This window comes from Thermobia domestica, chromosome 5, assembly GCF_964235325.1.
Source record: "Thermobia domestica chromosome 5, izTheDome1.hap1.1, whole genome shotgun sequence".
Taxonomy (NCBI): Eukaryota; Metazoa; Arthropoda; class Insecta; order Zygentoma; family Lepismatidae; genus Thermobia; species Thermobia domestica.
Window position 1 is genome coordinate 266,254,789 of NC_137458.1, and position 21,772 is coordinate 266,276,560.

The 21,772-nt window shown below is 39.5% G+C and overlaps 1 protein-coding gene across 1 annotated transcript; it reads left to right on the forward strand.

Moving 5' to 3' along the window:
- Positions 1 to 5,320: 5,320 nt before the first annotated feature.
- Positions 5,321 to 6,076, forward strand: LOC145685516 (zinc finger BED domain-containing protein 4-like). The gene has a single exon (XM_081757913.1). It carries the CDS (start codon positions 5,321 to 5,323, stop codon positions 6,074 to 6,076), a length of 756 nt encoding a protein of 251 aa, XP_081614039.1.
- The last annotated feature ends 15,696 nt before the right edge of the window (positions 6,077 to 21,772 follow it).

Consider the following 21,772-nt stretch of genomic DNA (forward strand, 5'->3'; position numbering starts at 1 on the left):
CTATTAGTTCTTAATTCGAAGGGGGGTCACCGGAGATATAGAATGAGATTCAGGAAGAAATGTTAATAAATTTATGTAAATTATGGCTCCAATTCTATGACTCTTTCTACCTGATGCACTATCGAGCGCACTTTCATACTCATATATATGGTAGATATATGCTCTGTCCTTCAAATAAGTCTATTAGTTCTTAATTCGAGGGGGGTCACCGGAGATATAGAATGAGATTCACGGAGAAATGTTAATAAATATATGTAAATTATGGCTCCAATTTAATGACTCTATCTACCTGATGCACTATCGAGCGCACTTTGACACTCCTATATATGTGTGGTTGATGCTGACATTGGTATTAAGATTTGTGAGAGGGTTTTGTGCCTACATGTAAGGTTATTCGGTTACGTTTATAGAATTGTTATTTTTTGTCTTTTTAAATTTTATTTCTAAATTTTTTTGAACTGTCAGTCCATGACCCTACACTATTGTCGTATATCTGATAGACTAGTGATTAGCTATGAAGTTAGCCGCTTAATGATTTTATGTGAAAACGGAAAGGCACCGTCCATGATTGAATTCTTTTTTATGTACAATTTGTTTTTGTGTACTGTCAACCCTGACTTTATTGGTTAGAAAATTTTGCAGACATCTGCTAAGATCCCTTCGGTGTTAACCTTCTAGTTTAAAAGAGATGTATTATACAAAAAAAGGTAGAACAGATATTATTAAAAACTGTCTTATATCCATTGTTCACAGTAAAATAGCTTCCAACGAAACATAGAACTAAACCTGAGAGACTGAAACACACCTCAGTCCGTTTACTGTTCAGGAGATGTTACTTTTCAGCGTTTCAGATAACTCACTGTGCCAGTGGCGTATTTAGGATTTTGTTTCGGGGAGGGCTCAGCACAATACGGGGAAGAAGGGGGGCAATTGCCCACCTGAGTTTGAGAATTAATATTTTAATCAATTGTCTACTAATTCTGTACTAGGAAAAAACGTGAAACTCGTATGTCGGTGGAGGATCTTATCTCCCATGCAAATCCGAAATGATGCTCCTACAAACACAGGTTGAAGATTTGTAATCTCATTTCAACTTATCTGATTTCAATTCAGAAAAAATGTAAATACAGTAGAGCGTCGATTATCCGAAGTAATTGGGGGACATGGGTGTTCGGAAAACTGGTTTGTTCGGATAATCGAACTGTACTGTACTGTACTGTACTTCTACAGCCAGTGCCAAACCGACAGAAGTGTGCAGATTGTTGAAACACAGCGACTGGCGGCTTGGCCGGTCAGCAGCGCCTTATGAAGGCCCCATTAGAAGCAATGTTCCGCCAGCGGTGGCTCAGTGCGGCGACTATGGGAAACTTGGTTTGGGAGTGAGGGGGATGATGGACGGTAGGGTGGGAGAGTAACAGGTGCGAGCGAGTACACAGTAGTGATGGGCAAAATGATTCATTTCGGAGAATCGATTCATTTACTCTGATTCACTAAAATGATTCGATCATTTAATTCGTTCATATGAATTGGTTGTCAGCGCATACCCTTGGCGCAAGTGAATTGGTTGGGAATGATTCGCTCATTGAATCAGTTGGGTTTCCGCGCATTCCCTTCGCGCAAGTGAATTGGTTGGGAATGATTCGCTCATTGAATCAGTTAGGTTTCCGCGCATGCATTTTGCGCAGGAGAATTATTCGATCATACGAATCGTTTGTCTGCTGCAACTCAAATGAATTGCTTGTGACGAAATACAATCTCTCTTTCTCTTGTCAACCACCTTTGCCATGTGACACGGGCAGCATTGCATTGGGGCCACAACAGCTCTGAAACGTGTTTCAAGCTTCATTGTCACTACGACGTTAGCATATGCCCTTCCTCCCTCGCATTCTTAATTGTTTCAGAAACTAGCATTTGCGTCGGAGCGGCCAAAACTTGAAAGTGTTGCAATCTTCATTTTCTATTGCCAAGTTCAATTTCCGAGAAAACATGCTTTGTTCAAAGTGATCCATCAGAAGCCCGTATACCGTAAATCATATTTAGCCCTTTAAACCAGAACGTTATACAGAAAAATAAATTGATGCAAAAACTAGAATTTTATTAGGTAGCGCATTTTATTCGTTTCTGCGTAAATGCTCTGCTTCTTGCTGCAAGCACCAAACATCTCCCATTACCTTTTTACTGATCGAAAAATTTCAAACTCAAGTGCCCCAGTATTGCACCATGACAAGCATGAAGTATACGTGGACCAGATATACTTCCATCGAGGTACGCATCGTTTACAGCGAACGTTAAAAAAAAAAAAAAAAAAAAAAAAAAAAAAACTAGTAGGCCATGCCCGTATTCACGGGGGTCAATGGGCCGCCCCCCTAAATTTTTACTGCTCCCCCTAGGATTTTCACGGTAGGCTTGCAAATGAATTATAGTGATGAACTATCATATGATTTGATCGCCACCCTAACTTCTACCGGGCCCTCCTAAAATTTTGAGCAGGCCCGTAATTTGGGAGGGCCACCAGCCAGGAGTCTTAATATCTCCTGTGGGCAACTGAAGCCCCCACGATTACTTGAACTTCACCTGAAACTTTCAGTTGTTTCTTTAGATAAATATGTCTTAAAAATATCCAGTCAAGAATAAGAACGAAAAGGGTCAAGTGAATCGGGCTAGGTACAGGCCTGATTTATGAACTTTCTCCGAGATAATTTTAGAACAACTGTCTTTCTATGTCTAGCTTTTATATATATATATATATATATATATATATATATATATATATATATATATATATATATATATATATATATATATTGTATTGTTATGGATAGAGATATAGAACCCTAAGGTGGATGTGTAACTTTCATGTTTTTACTTGTGAATATTAATAGCACTATACGATAGTGTGCTCATTTCTGGTATGTAGCTTCTCACATTTTGTTATCCCGAGTCTTACGAACTCTGTAAAGGATAAACCGTGTTCATGAACACTAGCGCAAATCCTAGGGGGATGAGGGGGACATATCCCCTCCAATCTTGGAACTGTGAGAGACTGTCCCCCAATAATCCGATTTGAAATGTGATTTTTAGGGAAATATGTGATGATTTGTGTCCGATTGCCTCAAAGGAAAGTGAGATGAAATTGATGTCCTCCCAGAATAAGCCTCAAATCTGCACGCCTCCCAATGTTGAAGACAACTCTTCTACCTGATCCTCCGCAGGATTGTTTTTCAACTTCATAAATATTTTGAACATCGCTAAACAAAAAAAAAAAAAAAAAAAAAAGTCTTATTTGTTCCCCCAATGTTCAAGACAGATTTGCGCCGCTGTTCATGAATATATATTTTCAGGAGGGAGGGAGCCGTAAGAATCGGAGATGTAAGTCGGGGATCCTGTCCCCACGATTTAAAGTTCTTATTATTTATTAGGCCTACTGATTTGTTAAGTTACCCTGTTATTAATTTTGTCCATGTGAGATTTGTTCATATAAAATTTCAGATTAGAAGCAAATTTCTTTTCATGTTCTCCCATTTATAAAGTGCAAATGATTTTCAAGAAGTAAAATTCATTTAATTAAAACGACTAAAATAGTTCCCAGTGTACAATACACAATATCTTGTACATGGCCAGATTAGGCTGAGCGCTTGAATGAAGAATAGCAAATACAACGTAAGCCACTGAAGTGACCACGAAATGGGTCAATATATAATTATGATAATTACTAAAATTTTAGGTCTAATACGTCTTTGTTGAAATCGAAATATCTAGAAGATGGTGTTACTCACGAGACTAGAAATTTTTCATCTCGTCTCGATTTTTGTCTACAAAACGAGAGGAGAAGTACTGTATATTTTCAAATTCCAAACGAGACGAGAAACATGACATCTCGATAAACAAAAACGAGACGAGATGAGACATTTCTCAAGTATCGTCGACAATACTATTTCACTCAAATGTAAGACCTCAAACACTGTTTTAATGTTATATGATTCGTAATATAAAAACTATAAATTGATAAAGTGATTGCACGATCACAATGAAGAGTATTTATGAAAGTTTAAGCAAACGAAAGTCATTACATATACACTGAGAAAAATCTGTTCCACGGACAGCAGTATATTATACAAATATACGGAATCCTCTTGCTTACTTCAGAAATCAGTACGGAGCATACGTTGGCTACATAGACACTGCCGTTAGATGTTACATCATACCGTTGCAGGATGTCTGATATCTAACAGTCTTCCTTATATTACATACATAAATGTATGTTGCCTTCGTCAGCTATATGTTCCATTTGTATGTGAAATCCTGACCGCCTATATTATTTCATATGGAAAGTACGTATAGATGGAACACTTATACAGAAAGTATTATAAAACATGCGTTTTCAGTTATATGTTTGCTGTACGTTAAGTCCAAAAACTACACGATTTACAAATGTAACATACGATTTTACGTACGCCACACACGTACAATTTTTTTCTCAGTGTACTTCACCAATAATTATGATTTAAGTATTTTACATAACAGCCTTCGTGGACTTCTCATGACGCGGGAGGATTCTGATACTTTATAAATGAAATTAGGCCTAAGTAGAAAATCAGGGTATGAATTGTGTATATAAGTTACAAAACGAGACGACAGAAGATTTCTCAGAATCGAGACGAGACGAGAATTCGACAGCTTACGAGACCAGACGAGAAAGCCTAATTTTCTTCTCGTAGGTAACATTACTAGAAGACTGAGTTGTTTGTTTTAATTGTGTTACTGGTTTGTGATCCCCGAAAGGAGAGAGCCAGCCATTGATGCTGCAGGGGATCTCGGAGAGCCATATATATAAATCAATTCAAAGAATCCTGTTGTTGTGGATTCTGGAAAAGAAATCAAACTTCATCTTTTACAACTCCATAGAGAATAAAAATATCCCCTATCACTTGGGCTAATTTATTGGTTGAGGCCTCCAAAAACCTTCCCGCATAGATTTGTTACGGTACTGTGATACCCTTGTTCTTTCCCACTTTCCCATTTCATCAATTCTCCCACATACTCATTCCCATTAATATATGATCGGTCTCTTTCAGCATGTAGAGATTCATTTGATGTTAGACTGAATTTTTCCGATTTTTCATTCATTTCGAATACATTTATACTTACTTCCAAAATCTTAAAATGTTCTTACAGTTACAAGAAAGTGAAAGAAATTGTTCAGTACTTCAAAAGAAGTCCTCAAGCATATAAGAAACTGCAAAGCTTGCAGAAGCAATTGGGCTATGAAGAACTCAAACTTAAGCAGGAAGTGAAAACTAGATGGAACTCAACATTCGAAATGTTTGAAAGGTTCCTTGCTCTGAAGGAACTAATTTTATCAGCTCTGGCACTGACAAATCCAACACTTAATCAAATTTCAGAAGACGAATGGGTGATTTTACAAAAAGCATGTACTGTATTAAGAGATTTTCAAGAAGTGACTACAGAAATGAGTGCCGAGAAAACAGTAAACATTTCTAAAGTTCCTTTCATGAAAAGAGCTTTATTGAGACATGTTCAAAAAATGACAAACGAGGATGATTTGCCTCCTCAAATTAAACGAATGCTTAAAGTTTTAAATGATCAGATGACCATGAGATTTGGAAATGTAGATTCAGATATTGCCTACACTGAAAGTGCACTTTTGCACCCTCGATTTAAAAAACAGCCATTTAAATCTAAGCTTACTTTCCAGAGTACGTACAGAAGTATATCAGAAAGAGCAAGCAAGGTGGAAATTTCGAACCAAGAAGATGAGCCCATTCGGAAAAGACCTGTACCACCTTCATCTTCAATATGGGCGGACTTCGATGAAGAAGTTGGACAGCTTTTGAATGCTGAAAATCCAACTGCAGCTGGAATTATTGAGCTCGACAAGTACCTAGATGAGCCATTAATTATTCGTACAGATGATCCACTTGCGTGGTGGAAGAGAAAACAATTTGCATATCCGCGTCTTTTTCAAGTAATGAAGAGAAGATTAGCTATTCCGCCAAGTTCTGTTCCGTGTGAACGAGTGTTTTCAAAAACTGGACAAATAGGCCCTACTTACTGAAATACGAAATAGGTTGTCTTCTCAGAAAGTATCCATGCTCTTGTTTCTTCACGTAAATATGTAAAATCTGTGATGTACAGTGTAAATAGTGTTTCGTGTAAATATTTTAGTGCTGCTTAAATATACTGCTTAAATACTGAATCTATTTTAAGTTTAGTGTGGTGTTTCCAGTTATCATAGATATAAATGATAAGACGACTTCGTGTAGCAAGTGCACTTAAAAGTGATGAGAAATAAGCCTATTTTATATAGCGCACATTACCTTAATAATCGCTCAAGAGCATATTAAAACCAACAGTAAAATTACATTACACATGAGTGAGCAACACTGTCACTACTTGCGGATCCTGAGATAGCGAACAGTACAGAGATCGTGGCTTCCATCCTTTCAGTTTCCACGTCGTCAGTATATGTACACAGCATAGGGGGAGGATGGACGTCTAGCCTGAGGCTACCTTGTCCAATGACTATATTTGTTTATTTTGTGTGTATATATATGACTCCTCATTGTATTGTGAGAAGCGGAACCCTGTTAAGATAGTGCGGTAGCATATGTTTCCTTCGTTTCTCTCTCTCTTCTCCCACAACCCTTGTTCTGCAAAAGCAACACTACCGATTCGCTCACAGCAATTTGATTCATAATTCTTACATTTCGATCTCAGCGAACAATTCAGTGAAAAGTAGAAATGATTCACTTGAAGAATCGATTCATTTCTGCAAAGAATCATAATTCATTTGATTCACAGCATGATTCGTTCATAATGATCGAATCGTTCATGATCGACACAACACTAGTACACAGTTCGGTTAAGTGGTCGTTCGGTTGACCGACATTCGGATAATCGACGCTCTATTGTATTCAGTTTTATCTGTATAAGTTCTTACCTGAAAGAAAATGTTGAGACAAGTTGAAGCTAAAATATACTGATTGCAGTTTTAATGGCAAGAATTGCAGACTAGTGAATTTTATGTGATATAATAAACACAAAAATTTAACAATGAATCCTTTTATTCTATCCATAGAAGAAAAAGAAAGCATCTTCTTGACGTACCTATTTTCCCGGGCTACGTATTTCCCCTCTCTTGATCTTCTTTAATTCAAACATTTACTTTTCAAAATAACTAAACGATGTAAATATTCCTTTGCTATAATAACTAAAGTCCCGTTATGTTGATATCCGTGGAGGTTGGTGTGAAACATCAGTTCGGCTTATCAACTTCTCTTACACGGAATGTACTTGAACTTGAACCCACAAAGTGTGGGTGGTGTATATATTTCCTGAAAGCTTGGGTCAAGGTAAGATCAAAACCGATTACCAAAATTGGGGAGGTCTCAAGCATTCCGCTTGAGGGCAGCAAGTTACTCATTTTTATTAACACCTTTAAGCGTGTCTTAAAGTCCGTTGCAACCCCGAAAAATCTGAAACAGTGGGACAAATATGAAAACAGAAAACCATGTCTTTCATCATTTCAAAACTATAAGTATTATCAAAGTAAAATAAATTGTCCCAGAGTCCCCCGCAGGGTCCCAGGTGCGGCCCAACTCAAAATTTTTAAATGGAAAGGGGGTTTAACTTGCATATCGCATGAAAGTTGGTGTTAAATAAAAGAAGATACATCAAGTCGCGACTCTCTACGATAAGCCTGTGCAAAATAGCGGTGGGTCAAAATAACAACACAATCTTTATTGCAAAGTCTATGGCCACTCGTATGAATCTGAAAAGATGGAATAGGTGTAGAAACAAAAACAGGGATATGTCATTATTTCAAAAGTATAATGATTCAAAGTTAAAAAAAAAAAATAAATAAATAATGTTCCAGGGTCTCTCGCAGGGTCCCAGACGGAGTCCAACTTAAAATGTTGAAATGGAAAGGGGTTCAAATTGAGAGTCGTATGAAAGCTTATGTTAAGTGAAAGAAGAGAAAACAAGCCTGGACTCTTGATGAAAAAGTCTATTGCCACTTCTATTAATCTGAAACGGCGAGACAGGTGTAAAAACAAAACAAACACTAGAATGTACAGGACGCGAAGAATAGCATGAGCTATGACCTTGAAATCCGCCACCAACACACTTGAAAGGATCAGGTAATCGTAATAGTGTTGCTAACTGCCAAAGCGGTGAACTAGAATTTGGCGATTTGAAGCATTTCTGGGAAGAATGACAAAACACTTTGAATCAATCTGCAGCCTGCATTTCTCATCTTCATTTAGAAAAATCTGAACAATAAACTGGCATATTTATTTAATAAGATGTAAAAGTGCACTCGGTCCGTTAAAGGTTTCCTTATACGTTTATTTTTTTAATGCATGATGATCGTAAAGTAATCTAAAATAACAAAAAATTATATCGCATAACACCACCTATATTTGCAATCCATTCATTCTGGGAACCATGACTCATGTCCTAGCCTTAGGGAAATCGTGGCTACAGACCTACCAACTCCTTCCCTCTCATACAGGGAAGTTTGTCATTTTCTCTGATAAAACAAAGTGGTCCTATTGGTACCCTCCCTCCCGGGGTGGTTATTTATGACACAGATGGGGGCGTCTTAAGAGACACATGCAGAAGCCGAACTGGACACAGTGTTCTTGTGTTCAGTGAAGAGTGGTTCTTTGTGCATCGTTCTGTGTTGTGTGCTGGTTTGTTCCCTTTTTTAAATCATAATGAAGGGTAAGAAGAGCGGAAAACTTGGAGGATCGAAAGTAATTCACAGCCAAAGCAGAGAGATTCTGGTTAATGTTTATGATTTTGTGAAGAGAGAGGCTGACAGTGGAAATCCAATTAATGTAAAACAAGAGCAAAAGCGAGTATCTGAAGCTACCGGTGTTTCAGTAAGTACACTAAAACGAGGTGCATTTCGCCAGCCCCCCCAACTTGGAGTTTCGAAACAAAACCTATGCCAATCGTTTGTGCTACGTTTGTGCCGGAATGTACCGCAAAAATTTTCGTTTGTACCACTTCCGGTACGAAGTTATAAGGGTTTTAAAGTGGGGGGGGGGCTGGAGAAACGGCAGCCTCTAAACTTGGAATTTCGAAACAAAACCTATGCCAATCGTTTGTGCTACGTTTGTGCCGGAATGTACCGCAAAAATTTTCGTTTGTACCACTTCCGGTACGAAGTTATAAGGGTTTTAAAGTGGGGGGGGGCTGGAGAAACGGCAGCCCTCCACCTAGGAATTTCCAAGCAAAATTTATGTCAATCGTTTGTGCTAGGTTTGTGCCTGAATGTACCGCAAAAATTTTCGTTTGTACCACTTCCGGTACGAAGTTATAAGGGTTTAAAAGTGGGGGCTGGGGAAACGGCAGCCCACCACCTAAAAATTTCAAAACAAAACATATGGCAATCGTTTGTGCTACGTTTGTGCCGGAACGTACGCAAAAATTTTCGTTTGTACCACTTTCAGTACGAAGTTATAAGGGTTTTGAAGTGGGGGACTGGGGAAACGGCAGCCCCCCACCTAGGAATTTCAAAGCAAAATTTATGTCAATCGTTTGTGCTAGGTTTGTGCCTGAATGTACCGCAAAAAATTTCGCTTGTACCACATCCGGTACGAAGTTATAAGGGTTTAAAAGTGGGGGCTGGGGAAACGGCAGCCCCCCCACCTAAAAATTCAAAACAAAACCTATGCCAATCGTTTGTGCTACGTTTGTGCCGGAATGTACCGCAAAAATTTTCGTTTGTACCACTCCCGGTATGAAGTTATAAGGTTTTAAAGTGGGGAGCCTGGAGAAACGGCAGCCTCCAAACTTGGAATTTCGAAACAAAATCTATGCCAATCGTTTATGCTACGTTTGTGCCGGAATGTACCGCAAAAATTTTCGTTTCTACCACTTCCGGTACGAAGTTATAAGGGTTTCAAAGTGGGGGGGGGCTGGAGAAACGGAAGCCTCAAAACTTGGAATTTCGAAACAAAAGGTATGCCAATCGTTTGTGCTACGTTTGTGCCGGAATGTACCGTAAACATTTTCGTTTGTACCACTTCCGGTACGAAGTTATAAGGGTTTTAAAGTGGGGGGGCTGGAGAAACGGCAGCCTCAAAACTTGGAATTTCGAAACAAAACCTATGGCATTCGTTTGTGCTACGTTTGTGCCGGAATGTACCGCAAAAATTTACGTTTGTACAACTTCCGGTACGAAGTTATAAGGGTTTTAAAGTGGGGGGGCTGGAGAAGCGGCAGCCTCCAAACTTGGAATTTCGAAACAAAACCTATGCCAATCGTGTGTGCTACGTTTGTGCCGGAATGTACCGCAAACATTTTCGTTTGTACCACTTCCGGTACGAAGTTATAAGGGTTTTGAAGTGGGGGCTAGGGAAGCGGCAGCCTCCAAACTTGGAATTTCGAAACAAAACCTATGCCAATCGTGTGTGCTACGTTTGTGCCAGAATGTACCGCAAAAATTTTCGTTTGTTCCACTTCCGGTACGAAGTTATATGAGTTTTCAAGAGGGGCTGTGGTAACGGCAGCCCCGCACTCAGTAATTTCGAAATGAAACCTATGCCCACTCTTTGCACTGCTTTTGAACAGGAACGTTTCGCTAAACTCTTTTCTGTACCACTTCCGGTACAAAGATACGAGAGTTTCAAGCTACGGGGCTGCCGTTTTGATGCCCCCTCGGAATTTCGAAACGAGACCTATGCAAATCGTTTAACAACATTTGTGTCGGAATGTATCGCAAACAGTTTTGTATGTATCACTTCCAGTACAAAAGTATGACAGTTTTAACTAGGGGGCTGCCGTTTCCAGAACCCCCCATCTTGGAATTTCGAGATAAGACTCTGTCAATCGTTTGTGGTACGTTTTTACCGGAATGTACCGCAAAAAAAATTACGTGCCTGAAGTTGGCCCCCTACCTCTCCCAAATCACACCAAACGTTGCACATCGTTAATGCATCGTTAGTGCACGTTAGTGCATTTAGAACTAACGTTAGTGCTATCAGCGTTTACGAGATATTGAAGATTTTGGTTTGGGACCTACTTCATATGAAGTTAGCCCCCCACCCATCTTTATGCAGACAGATTTTCACTAAACTTAGCGCATCGTTAGTGCATCGTTAGTGCACTTAAACACACTAAGCACTACCGTAAGTGCTACCATATTTTGGGATTATTCAAGATTTTCGGTGGGGGGGCCAACTTCAGAAATATCAAATTCTATACAAATAGAGGTAGAAACATGGGGTTGACGGTAATCGTTAGTGCATTGTTAGTGCACTTAAACGCAATAAGCACTAACATTACCATATTATGGGATTTATTCAAGATCTTTGGTGGGGGCCCACTTCAAAAATATCAAATTTTATACAAATAGAGGTAGAAACATGGAGTTAACGGCAATCGTTAGAGCGTGATTAGTGCACTTAAATGCACTAAGCACTAATGTTAGTGTTACCACATTTTGAAATTTATTCAAAATTTTTGGTGGGGGGCAACTTCAGAAATATCAAATTCCATACAAAGTGTCAGTATTTTCAGGAATCAGTAACGAATGCACTAATTACTTTGTTAGTGCTTGAAGAGGGCGCAAATTCACGCTGACCACCAAAGATATTTTACTTGTAGCACCTACACTAATTAAGCACTAACGTTAGGGGTTGGTGCACGAAGAAGCACTAACGATGCACTAAGGATTGTACTGGAAATGATCATTAGTGCTTTTTAATTTGGCAGAAATTTGACACAGTGAAAAACTCCCCTTAAATTTCTTATGTGAGTTTCCTGAGATGTAACTGGCCATAACTACACTAATAGTGAAGCACTAACGAAAACAGCTCTAATTTTTTCGTTATTGGTTGAAGTGGGGCGCCAAGTTCATGAAAGCTTCCAAAGGTTTTTTTACTTGTAGGACCTACATTAATGAAGAACTAACGTTAGGTGTTAATGCACTAAGAAACACTAACGATTTCAGTATAAGAGGTCATTAGTGCTTTTGATTTTGGCGGAAATTTGACGCAATGAAAAATTCCACATGAATCTCTTATGGGATTTTTGTGGCATATAATTGGCCATATCTACATCAATAGTTAAGCATTAACGGAACTATGAGTGTTTTGCAGAAGCGCTAACGATACATTAACGAATGGACTTATTTTTCGTTACTGCTTGAAGTGGGAACCAAGTTCACGCTGGCCCGCAAAGGTTTCTTACTTGTAGCACCTACACTAATGAAGCACGAAACTTAGGTGTTGGTGCACTAGGAAGCACTAATATTACAAGGAAAGAAAACTTTCGAATTTATCGTGAACTTAGCCCCCACTACAAGCACTAACGAAAAAATTAGTTTTATACGTTAGTGCATTGTTAGTACTTCTAGAAGATACAAGTAGTTTCGTTAGTGTTTCACCATTAGTGTAGAAATGGCCAATTATAAGTCTCAAAACTCCCATAAGAAACACATGGGGAATTATTCATTGTATCAAATTCCCATCTCATTCAAAAGCACTAATTACCTCTGTTAGTGCAATTGTTAGTGCATCGTAATTGCTTCTTAGAGCACAAACACCTAACGTTAGTGCTTCATTAGTGTAGGTGTTACAAGTAAAAAAACCTATGGAGAAGTCAGCGTGAATTTCGCACCGACACTTTAAGCACTAACGGAAAAAATAGTCCAATTCGTTAGTGCTTCTATAAAGCACTAACAATTTCGTTAGTGCTTCACTATTAGTGTAGTTATGGCCAATTACATATCACGAGACTCACAAGAAATTTAGGCAAATTTTTCATTGAATCAAATTTCTGCCAAATTCAAAATCACTAATGATCTCTTCTAGAGCGATCGTTAGTGCATTGTTAGTGCTTCTTAGCGCATCTACACCTAAGGTTAGTGCTTCATTAGTAAATGTGCTACAATTAAAATACCTTTTGAGGCCAGAGTGAACTTAGCGCCCCCACTTCAAGCACTAACTAAAACTTAGTGCCATTCGTTAGTGCATTGGTGTGGCTTCTGGAAAACACTAACAATTTAGTTAGAACTTCAATATTAGTTTACTTATGGCCAATTACATGTAACGAAACACATAATAAATTTATGGGAAATTTTTATTGCGTCAAATTTCCGTCAAATTCAAGAGTACTAATGATCTATTCTAGTGCAATCGTTAGTGCATCGTTAGTGCTTCTAAAAAACACTAACAGTTTCGTTTGTCCTTCAATATTAGTGTAGTTATGGACAATTACATGTCACTAAACTCCTATAAGACATTTATTGGAAATTTTTAATTGCATCAAATTTCCGCCATATTCAAAAGCACTAATGATATCTTCTAGTGCAATTGTTAGTGGTTCTTAGTGCACCAACCCCTAACGTTAGTACTTCATTAGTGTAGGTACTACAGGTACAATATCTTTGGAGGGCACGGTGAACTTGCGTCAACTTCAAGCACTAACGAAAAATTAATGTCATTCATTAGTGTATCGTTAGTGCTTCTAGAAAGCACTAAATGTTTGTATGAAATTTGATATTTCTTAAGTTGGTCCCACCAGAAATCTTGAATAAATCCCAAAATATGGTAATGCTAACCTTAATGCTTAGTGCATTTAAGTGCACTAACGATGCAATAACGATTGTCTTTAACTGCATGTTTCTACCTCTATTTGTATAGAATTTGATATTTCTGAAGTTGGCCCCCATCTAAAATCTTGAATAAATCCCAAAATATTGTAGCACTAACGTCAGTGTTTAGTATTTTAAGTGCACTAACGATGCACTAACGATTGCCGTTAACTCTATGTTCCTATCTCTATTTGTATGGAATTTGAAATTACTGAAGTTGCCCATCCCACCGAAAATCTTGAATGAATTCCAAAATATGGTAGCACCAACGATAGTGCTTAGTACGTTTAAGTGCACTAACGTTTGCCATTAACCCCATGTTTTTATCCCTATTTGTATAGAATTTGATATATGTGAAGTTGACCACCCTACCAAATTTTTTGAATAAATCTCAAAATATAGTAGCGCTAACGTTAGTGCTTAGTGCGTTTAAGTGCACTAATGATGCACTTATGATTGCTGTTAACACTATGTTTCTACCTTTATTTCTATACAATTTGACATTTCTGAAGTTGGCCCCCCCACCAAAAATCTTGAATACATCTCAAAATATGATAGCACTAACGTTAGTGCTTAGTGCTTATAAGTGCACTAACGATTCCCGTTAACTCAATGTTTCTATCTCTATTTGTATTGAATTTGATGTTTCTGAAGTTTGCCCCCCACTTTAAAACTATTATAACTTCGTACCGGAAGTGGTACAAACGAAAATTTTTGCGGTACATTCGGGCACAAACCTAGCACAAACGATTGACATAAATTTTGCTTTCAAATTTTGAGGTGGGTGGGCTGCCGTTTCCCCAGCCCGCCACTTCAAAACCCTTACAATTTCGTACCGGAAGTGGTACAAACGAAAATTTTTGCGGTACATTCAGGCACAAACCTAGCACAAACGATTAGCATGGTTTTTGTTTCGAAATTCCAAGGTTGTAGGCTTCCGTTTCTGCAGCCCCTCCACTTCAAAACGATTATAACTTCGTACCCGAAGTGGTACAAACGAAAATTTTTGCGGTACATTTTGGCACAAACGTAGCACAAACGATTGGCATAGATTTTGTTTTGAAATTCCTAGGTTGGAGGCTGCCGTTTCCCCAGCCCCCCACTTTAAAACCCTTATAACTTCGTACCTGAAGTGGTACAACCGAAAATTTTTGCGGTACATTCCGCCACAAGCGTAGCACAAACGATTAGCATAGTTTTTGTTTCGAAATTCCAAGGTTGCAGGTTTCCGTTTCTGCAGCCCCTCCACTTCAAAACGATTATAACTTCGTACCGGAAGTGGTACAAACGAAATTTTTTGCGGTACATTTTGGCACAAACGTAGCACAAACGATTGGCATAGGTTTCGTTTCGAAATTCCAAGGTGGGGGACTGCCGTTTCCCCAGCCCCCCACTTTAAAACTATTATAACTTCGTACCGGAAGTGGTACAAACGAAAATTTTTCCGGCACATTCCGGCACAAACGTAGCACACACGAATGGCATAGTTTTTGTTTCGAAATTCCAAGTTTGGAGGCTGCCGTTTCTGCAGCCCCTCCACTTCAAAACGATTATAACTTCGTACCCGAAGTGGTACAAACGAAAATTTTTGCGGTATATTTTGGAACAAACGTAGCACAAACGATTGGCATAGATTTTGTTTTGAAATTCCAAGTTTGGAGGCTGCCGTTTCTCCAGCCCCCCCCCCACTTTAAAACCCTTTTAACTTCGTACCGGAAGTGGTACAAAGGAAAATTTTTGCGGTACATTCCGGCACAAACGTAGCACAAACGATTGGCATAGGTTTTGTTTTGAATTTTTAGGTAGGGGGGCTGCCGTTTCCCCAGCCCCCACTTTTAAACCCTTATAACTTCGTACCGGAATTGGTACAAACGAAAATTTTTGCGGTACATTCAGGCAAAAACCTAGCACAAACGATTGACATAAATTTTGCTTTGAAATTCCTAGGTGGGGGGCTGCCGTTTCCCCAGCCCCCCACTTCAAAACCCTTATAACTTCGTACCGAAAGTGGTACAAACGAAAATTTTTGCGGTACATTCCGGCACAAACGTAGCACAAACGATTGGCATAGGTTTTGTTTTGAAATTTTTAGGTGGAGGGCTGCCGTTTCCCCAGCTCCCACTTTGAAACCCTTACAACTTCGTACCGGAAGTGGTACAAACGAAAATTTTTGCGGTACATTCAGCCACAACCTAGCACAAACGATTGACATAAATTTTGCTTTGAAATTCCTAGGTGGGGGGGCTGCCGTCTCCCCAGCCCGCCACTTCAAAACCCTTACAATTTCGTACCGGAAGTGGTACAACCGAAAATTTTTGCGGTAGATTCCGGCACAAACGTAGCACAAACGATTAGCATAGTTTTTGTTTCGAAATTCCTAGGTTGGAGGCTGCCGTTTCCCCAGCCCCCACTTCAAAACCCTTATAACTTAGTACCGGAAGTGGTACAAACAAAAATTTTTGCGGTACATTCCGGCACAAACGTAGCACAAACGATTGCCATAGGTTTTCTTTCGGAATTCCAAGTTTGGAGGCTGCCGCTTCTTCAGCCCCCCACTTTAAAACCCTTATAACTTCGTACCGGAAGTGGTACAAATGAAAATTTTTCCGGTACATTCCGGCACAAACGTAGCACAAACGATTGCCATAGTTCTTGTTTCGAAATTGCAAGTTAGGAGGCTGCCGTTTCTCCAGCCCCACGACTTTAAAACCCTTATAACTTCGTACCGGAAGTGGTACAAACGAAAATGTTTACGGTACATTCCGGCACAAACGTAGCACAAAGGATTGGCATAGGTTTTGTTTCGAAATTCCAAGTTTGGAGGCAGCCGTTTCTCCAGCCCCCCACTTTAAAACCCTTATAACTTCGTACCGGAGATGGTACAGACAAAAATTTTTGCGGTACATTCCGGCACAAACGTAGCACAAACAATTGGCATAGCTTTTGTTTCGAAATTCCAAGTTAGGAGGCTGCCGTTTCTCCAGCCCCCCCACTTTAAAACCCTTATAACTTCGTACCGGAAGTGGTACAAACGAAAATGTTTACGGTACATTCCGGCACAAACGTAGCACAAAGGATTGGCATAGGTTTTGTTTCGAAATTCCAAGTTTGGAGGCAGCCGTTTCTTGAGCCCCCCACTTTATAACCCTTATAACTTGGTACCGGAAGTGGTACAGACAAAAATTTTTGCGGTACATTCCGGCACAAACGTAGCACAAACAATTGGCATAGCTTTTGTTTCGAAATTCCAAGGTTGGAGGCTTCCGTTTCTCCAGCCCCCCCCCACTTTGAAACCCTTATAAGTTCGTACCGGAAGTGGTACAAACGAAATATTTAGCGGTACATTCCGGCACAAACGTAGCACAAACGATTGCCATAGGTTTTGTTTCGAAATTCCAAGTTTGAAGGCTGCCCTTTCTCCAGCCCCCCACATTAAAACCCTTATAACTTCGTACCGGAAGTGGTACAAACGAAAATTTTTGCGGTACATTCCGGCACAAACGTAGCACAAACGATTGGCATCGGTTTCGTTTCGAAATTTCTAGGTTGGAGGCTGCCGTTTCCCCAGCCCCCACTTCAAAACCCTTATAACTTCATACCGGAAGTGGTACAAACGAAAATTTTTGCGGTACATTCAGGCACAAACGTAGCACAAACGATTGACATAAATTTTGCTTTGAAATTCCAAGGTGGGGGGCTGTCGTTTCCCCAGCCCGCCACTTCAAAACCCTTACAATTTCGTACCGGAAGTGGTACAACCGAAAATTTTTGCGGTACATTCCGGCACAAACGTAGCACAAGCGATTAGCAAAGTTTTTGTTTCGAAATTCCAAGGTTGCAGGCTTCCGTTTCTGCAGCCTCTCCACTTCAAAACCCTTATTACTTCGTACCGGAAGTGGTACAAACGAAAATTTTTGCGGTACATTCCGGCACAAACGTAGCACAAACGATTGGCATAGGTTTTGTTTTGAAATTCCTAGGTTGGAGGCTGCCGTTTCCCTAGCACCCCACTTCAAAACCCTTATAACTTCGTACCGGAAGTGGTACAGACAAAAAATTTTTGCTGTACATTCCGGCACAAACGTAGCACAAACGATTGCCATAGGTTTTGTTTCGAAATTCCAAGTTTGGAGGCTGCCGCTTCTCCAGCCCCCCCCACTTTAAAACCCTTATAACTTCGTACCGGAAGTGATACAAACGAAAATTTTTGCGGCACGTTCCGGCACAAACGTAGCACAAACGAATGCCATAGTTTTTGTTTCGAAATTCCAAGTTTTGAGGCTGCAGTTTCTCCAGCCCCCCCACTTTAAAACCCTTATAACTTCGTACCGGAAGTGGTACAAACGAAAATGTTTACGGTACATTCCGGCACAAACGTAGCACAAACGATTGCCATAGGTTTTGTTTCGAAATTCCAAGTTTGGAGGCTGCCGTTTCTCCAGCCCCCCACTTTAAAACCCTTTTAACTTCGTACCGGAAGTGGTACAAACGAAAATTTTTGCGGTACATTCCGGCACAAACGTAGCACAAACGATTGGCATAGGTTTTGTTTTGAAATTCCTAGGTGGGGGGCTTCCGTTTCTCCAGCCCACCCCCCACTTTGAAACCCTTATAACTTCGTACCGGAAGTGGTACAAACGAAAATTTTTGCGGTACATTCTGGCACAAACGTAGCACAAACGATTGGCATAGGTTTTGTTTTGAAATTCCTAGGTTGGAGGCTGCCGTTTCCCTAGCCCCCCACTTTAAAACCCTTATAACTTCGTACCGGAAGTGGTACAAACGAAAATTTTTGCGGTACATTCCGGCACAAACGTAGCACAAACGATTGGCATAGGTTTTGTTTTGAAATTCCTAGGTTGGAGGCTGCCGTTTCCCTAGCCCCCCACTTCAAAACCCTTATAACTTCGTACCGGAAGTGGTACAAACGAAAATGTTTACGGTACATTCCGGCACAAACGTAGCGCAAAGGATTGGCATAGGTTTTGTTTCGAAATTCCAAGTTTGGATGCAGCCGTTTCTCCAGCCCCCCACTTTAAAACCCTTTTAACTTCGTACCGGAAGTGGTACAAACGAAAAATTTTGCTGTACATTCCGGCACAAACGTAGCACATACGATTGGCATAGGTTTTGTTTTGAAATTCCTAGTTGGGGGGGCTGCCGTTTCTCCAGCCCCCCACTTTGAAACCCTTATAACTTCGTACCGGAAGTGGTACAAACGAAAATTTTTGCGGTACATTCCGGCACAAACGTAGCACAAACGATTGGCATAGGTTTTGTTTCGAAACTCCAAGGTGGGGGGGCTGGCGAAATGCACATACTAAAACGTGTTTTGAGTGAGCGGGGGGGAAAAATCACGGGAACGAGCTTTTCTACTCCGAATAAAAAGCGAGCACAACGAAAAACAAAAATCTCAGTGGATGATTTTGACAAATGCGTTATTCGTCGATCAATTAATGAATTTCATATTGTTCACGGTCAACGACCTTCAGTAAAATCACTGTTGAGAATACTTCGAGAAAAGATTAATTTTAATGAAAGCACTTGATCTTTACGAAAAATAATCCGTTCCTTAGTGCGTTTGCACACGGCAACGATAATATCGGTGGAAGCCCCGATAATATCGGTGTCGGTGTCGGTGTCGGCGTACTTTGCACACGTCGCCGACAATATCGGTGGAAGCCCCGACAATATCGTTGCCGGTGATGAGCGAAGTAAGCGACACACACAAAAAATCTTTTCCATATATAAAACAAATAAAAAAAATAATTGGGAAAATTATTTTTTAAAACAAGGACTACAAAAACTGTTCTGAAGAGGTGTGGAGGACGGTACAAAACTTAGAAAAAATAGTACTATGCCTAAAAATGTTTAGATTTAACAGTGCCGTTTTAAATAGATGTCGTAAACATATTGTTTTCGTTTCGATGAGAATTCATGCTGCTGTACATTGCAAAGTATATTAGTTTTGATTTTTGTTGGAACACTGTTACATATTGTATGTATATTATTTTGTTTTCCATGCAATTAACATAAATGTGATAGTAGATTAATTATAAGATTCGAATTAGTAATTCTGTTTTACATTGCTCCACACATACACTGGCGCAAATCCCGGGGTGATGAAGGGGACATGTCCCCTCCAATCTTGGAACTGGGGAGATTGCCCCCCCCCCCAATAATCCGATTTGAAACGTGTTTTTGGGAGAGAAATGTGATTGTGTCCGATCGCCAGAAAGGAAAGTGAGATGAAATTAATACGCCTCAAATCAGAATACACCTCAAATCTGCCTCGCTATTCAGAATACGCCTCAAATCTGCCCGCCTCCCAATGTTCAAGACAACTCTGCTCCCCTGATCCTCCACAGTATTGTTTCTCGACTACAGAAATATTTTGAACATCGCTATTAGGGATGCGTTCGAGTCGAGTCAAGACAGAATTTTCCTGACAAAATTCGAGTCGAGACACAGCTCTTCCAATAGAAAAATATATATTTTTCGAGTCGAGACATCACTTTTACAGCACATTTTCGAGTCGAGACAGTCTCAAATCTTGTCTCGTGCGCATCCCTAATCGCTATATATATAATATGGGAATGATCTTACCCCCCTCCCCCAATGTAGAAGACAGATTTGCGCTGTTGCATACATACTGTTGTTTCTCGTTTCTTTTTGTCCATGTATTCAAAATCCTGGGCAAGTCTTGCATAAACTTTTCGCCATGCTTTTTGCTTTTCAATTCTGTCCTTAAAATAGTCTGTTTTCTTATCCCATATGCAAGGTCTACATTCCACAAGTTCAATAAGGGTTAAAAAATCGAATGGAAAAATTCCTGCCATCTCTAAAAATCTAAGCAAAACTAGAAAGATACGAATGCAATAATACACAACCTTTTCATTCAGAAACTGTAGCTAAACTGCAGAACTCTATCAGGGGGTCGATCCCGGTACAAAGGGGAGAGGGAAAACTTGGATACATAGCTTTGATCTTTGTTTTCAATTGCCATTCCACAAATTCTTTTTAAAAAATGTTGGATTTGGAATAGTTTTGGAAATGAGAGAAAAAATCTGCAACAAGTAAAGCATGAAGTCGCATCCCTATTGTTGAGATCACAATCAAGAAAATGCCAAATGAGTAATTTGTCCTTGGAGCTTTGGAAAGAGTGTTTGATTGTGCTGGTTTCGTTTCAAAATAATAATAATTCTACTTTGACTTGTCAACAAATATTCTATTCAATCATTGCTTATTGAGTGGAACCGCGAAAAGTGATCTGCACACAATTCTGATGAAAATAAAATAAAGTAATAATAATCAGGATGTTTTCCATATGCTTATGTTTACAGTGAATCAAACTTTGAAAATTACGCTTAAATTAATTTCCAGAATGTATTAAAATTTAAAAGCATTAATAGATTAAAAAATATACCATCAAAGAGTGTGTGTGTGTGTGAGAGAGAAAAAACAAAAATAAAAAAAGGAGTGGAAAATAATCAAGAAATTGGTTATCTAAATTTCCTATATTCTATTTGGTAATAGCTATTTAGAGGGAAACCAGTATTCTTCAGACTTCCCACATTTTATATTTATTTAATAAAGAGAATTAGCTACTCCAAAACAGAGACTGTAAAAAAAATAATAAGCTGTTCCGAAGTTGTTTATAGGACAAGATAATAATAATAATAATATACAATTGTAATAGAAAAAATGGAAACAACAAAATTCCAAAGACAAGAAACGAAACAAAAATATACAGCGCCTTGTCACTCACTCTCTTCATCTAACCCGCTGGCCGGCCGACATTATCGGTGGCGTGTGCATCCAATCATAAGAAAACATTGCCCCCGACAAAATCGGTGTCGGCGATACCGCCGACAGTATCGGGGGCTTGGCCGACAGCATCTGCGTGTCGGAGGATCGGCCGATAATATCGGTGGCGTGTGCAAGCTACGATTTGAATACATTGAAGTCGATTTCACCACCAACATTATCGGTGGATCCACCGATATTATCGTTGCCGTGTGCAAACGCACTTAGGATTTAGATGGATTAAGGCTGAAAACAATAGACGACTACTTATTGAAAAAGATGAATTTCGGCCAAAGAGGTTGGCTTATTTGCGAGCTATAGATCATTACAGAACGC

Excerpts from the sequence above, each read along its gene's own strand:
- LOC145685516 (XM_081757913.1), top strand. The coding sequence starts at position 5,321 with ATGTTTGAAAGGTTCCTTGCTCTGAAGGAACTAATTTTATCAGCTCTG.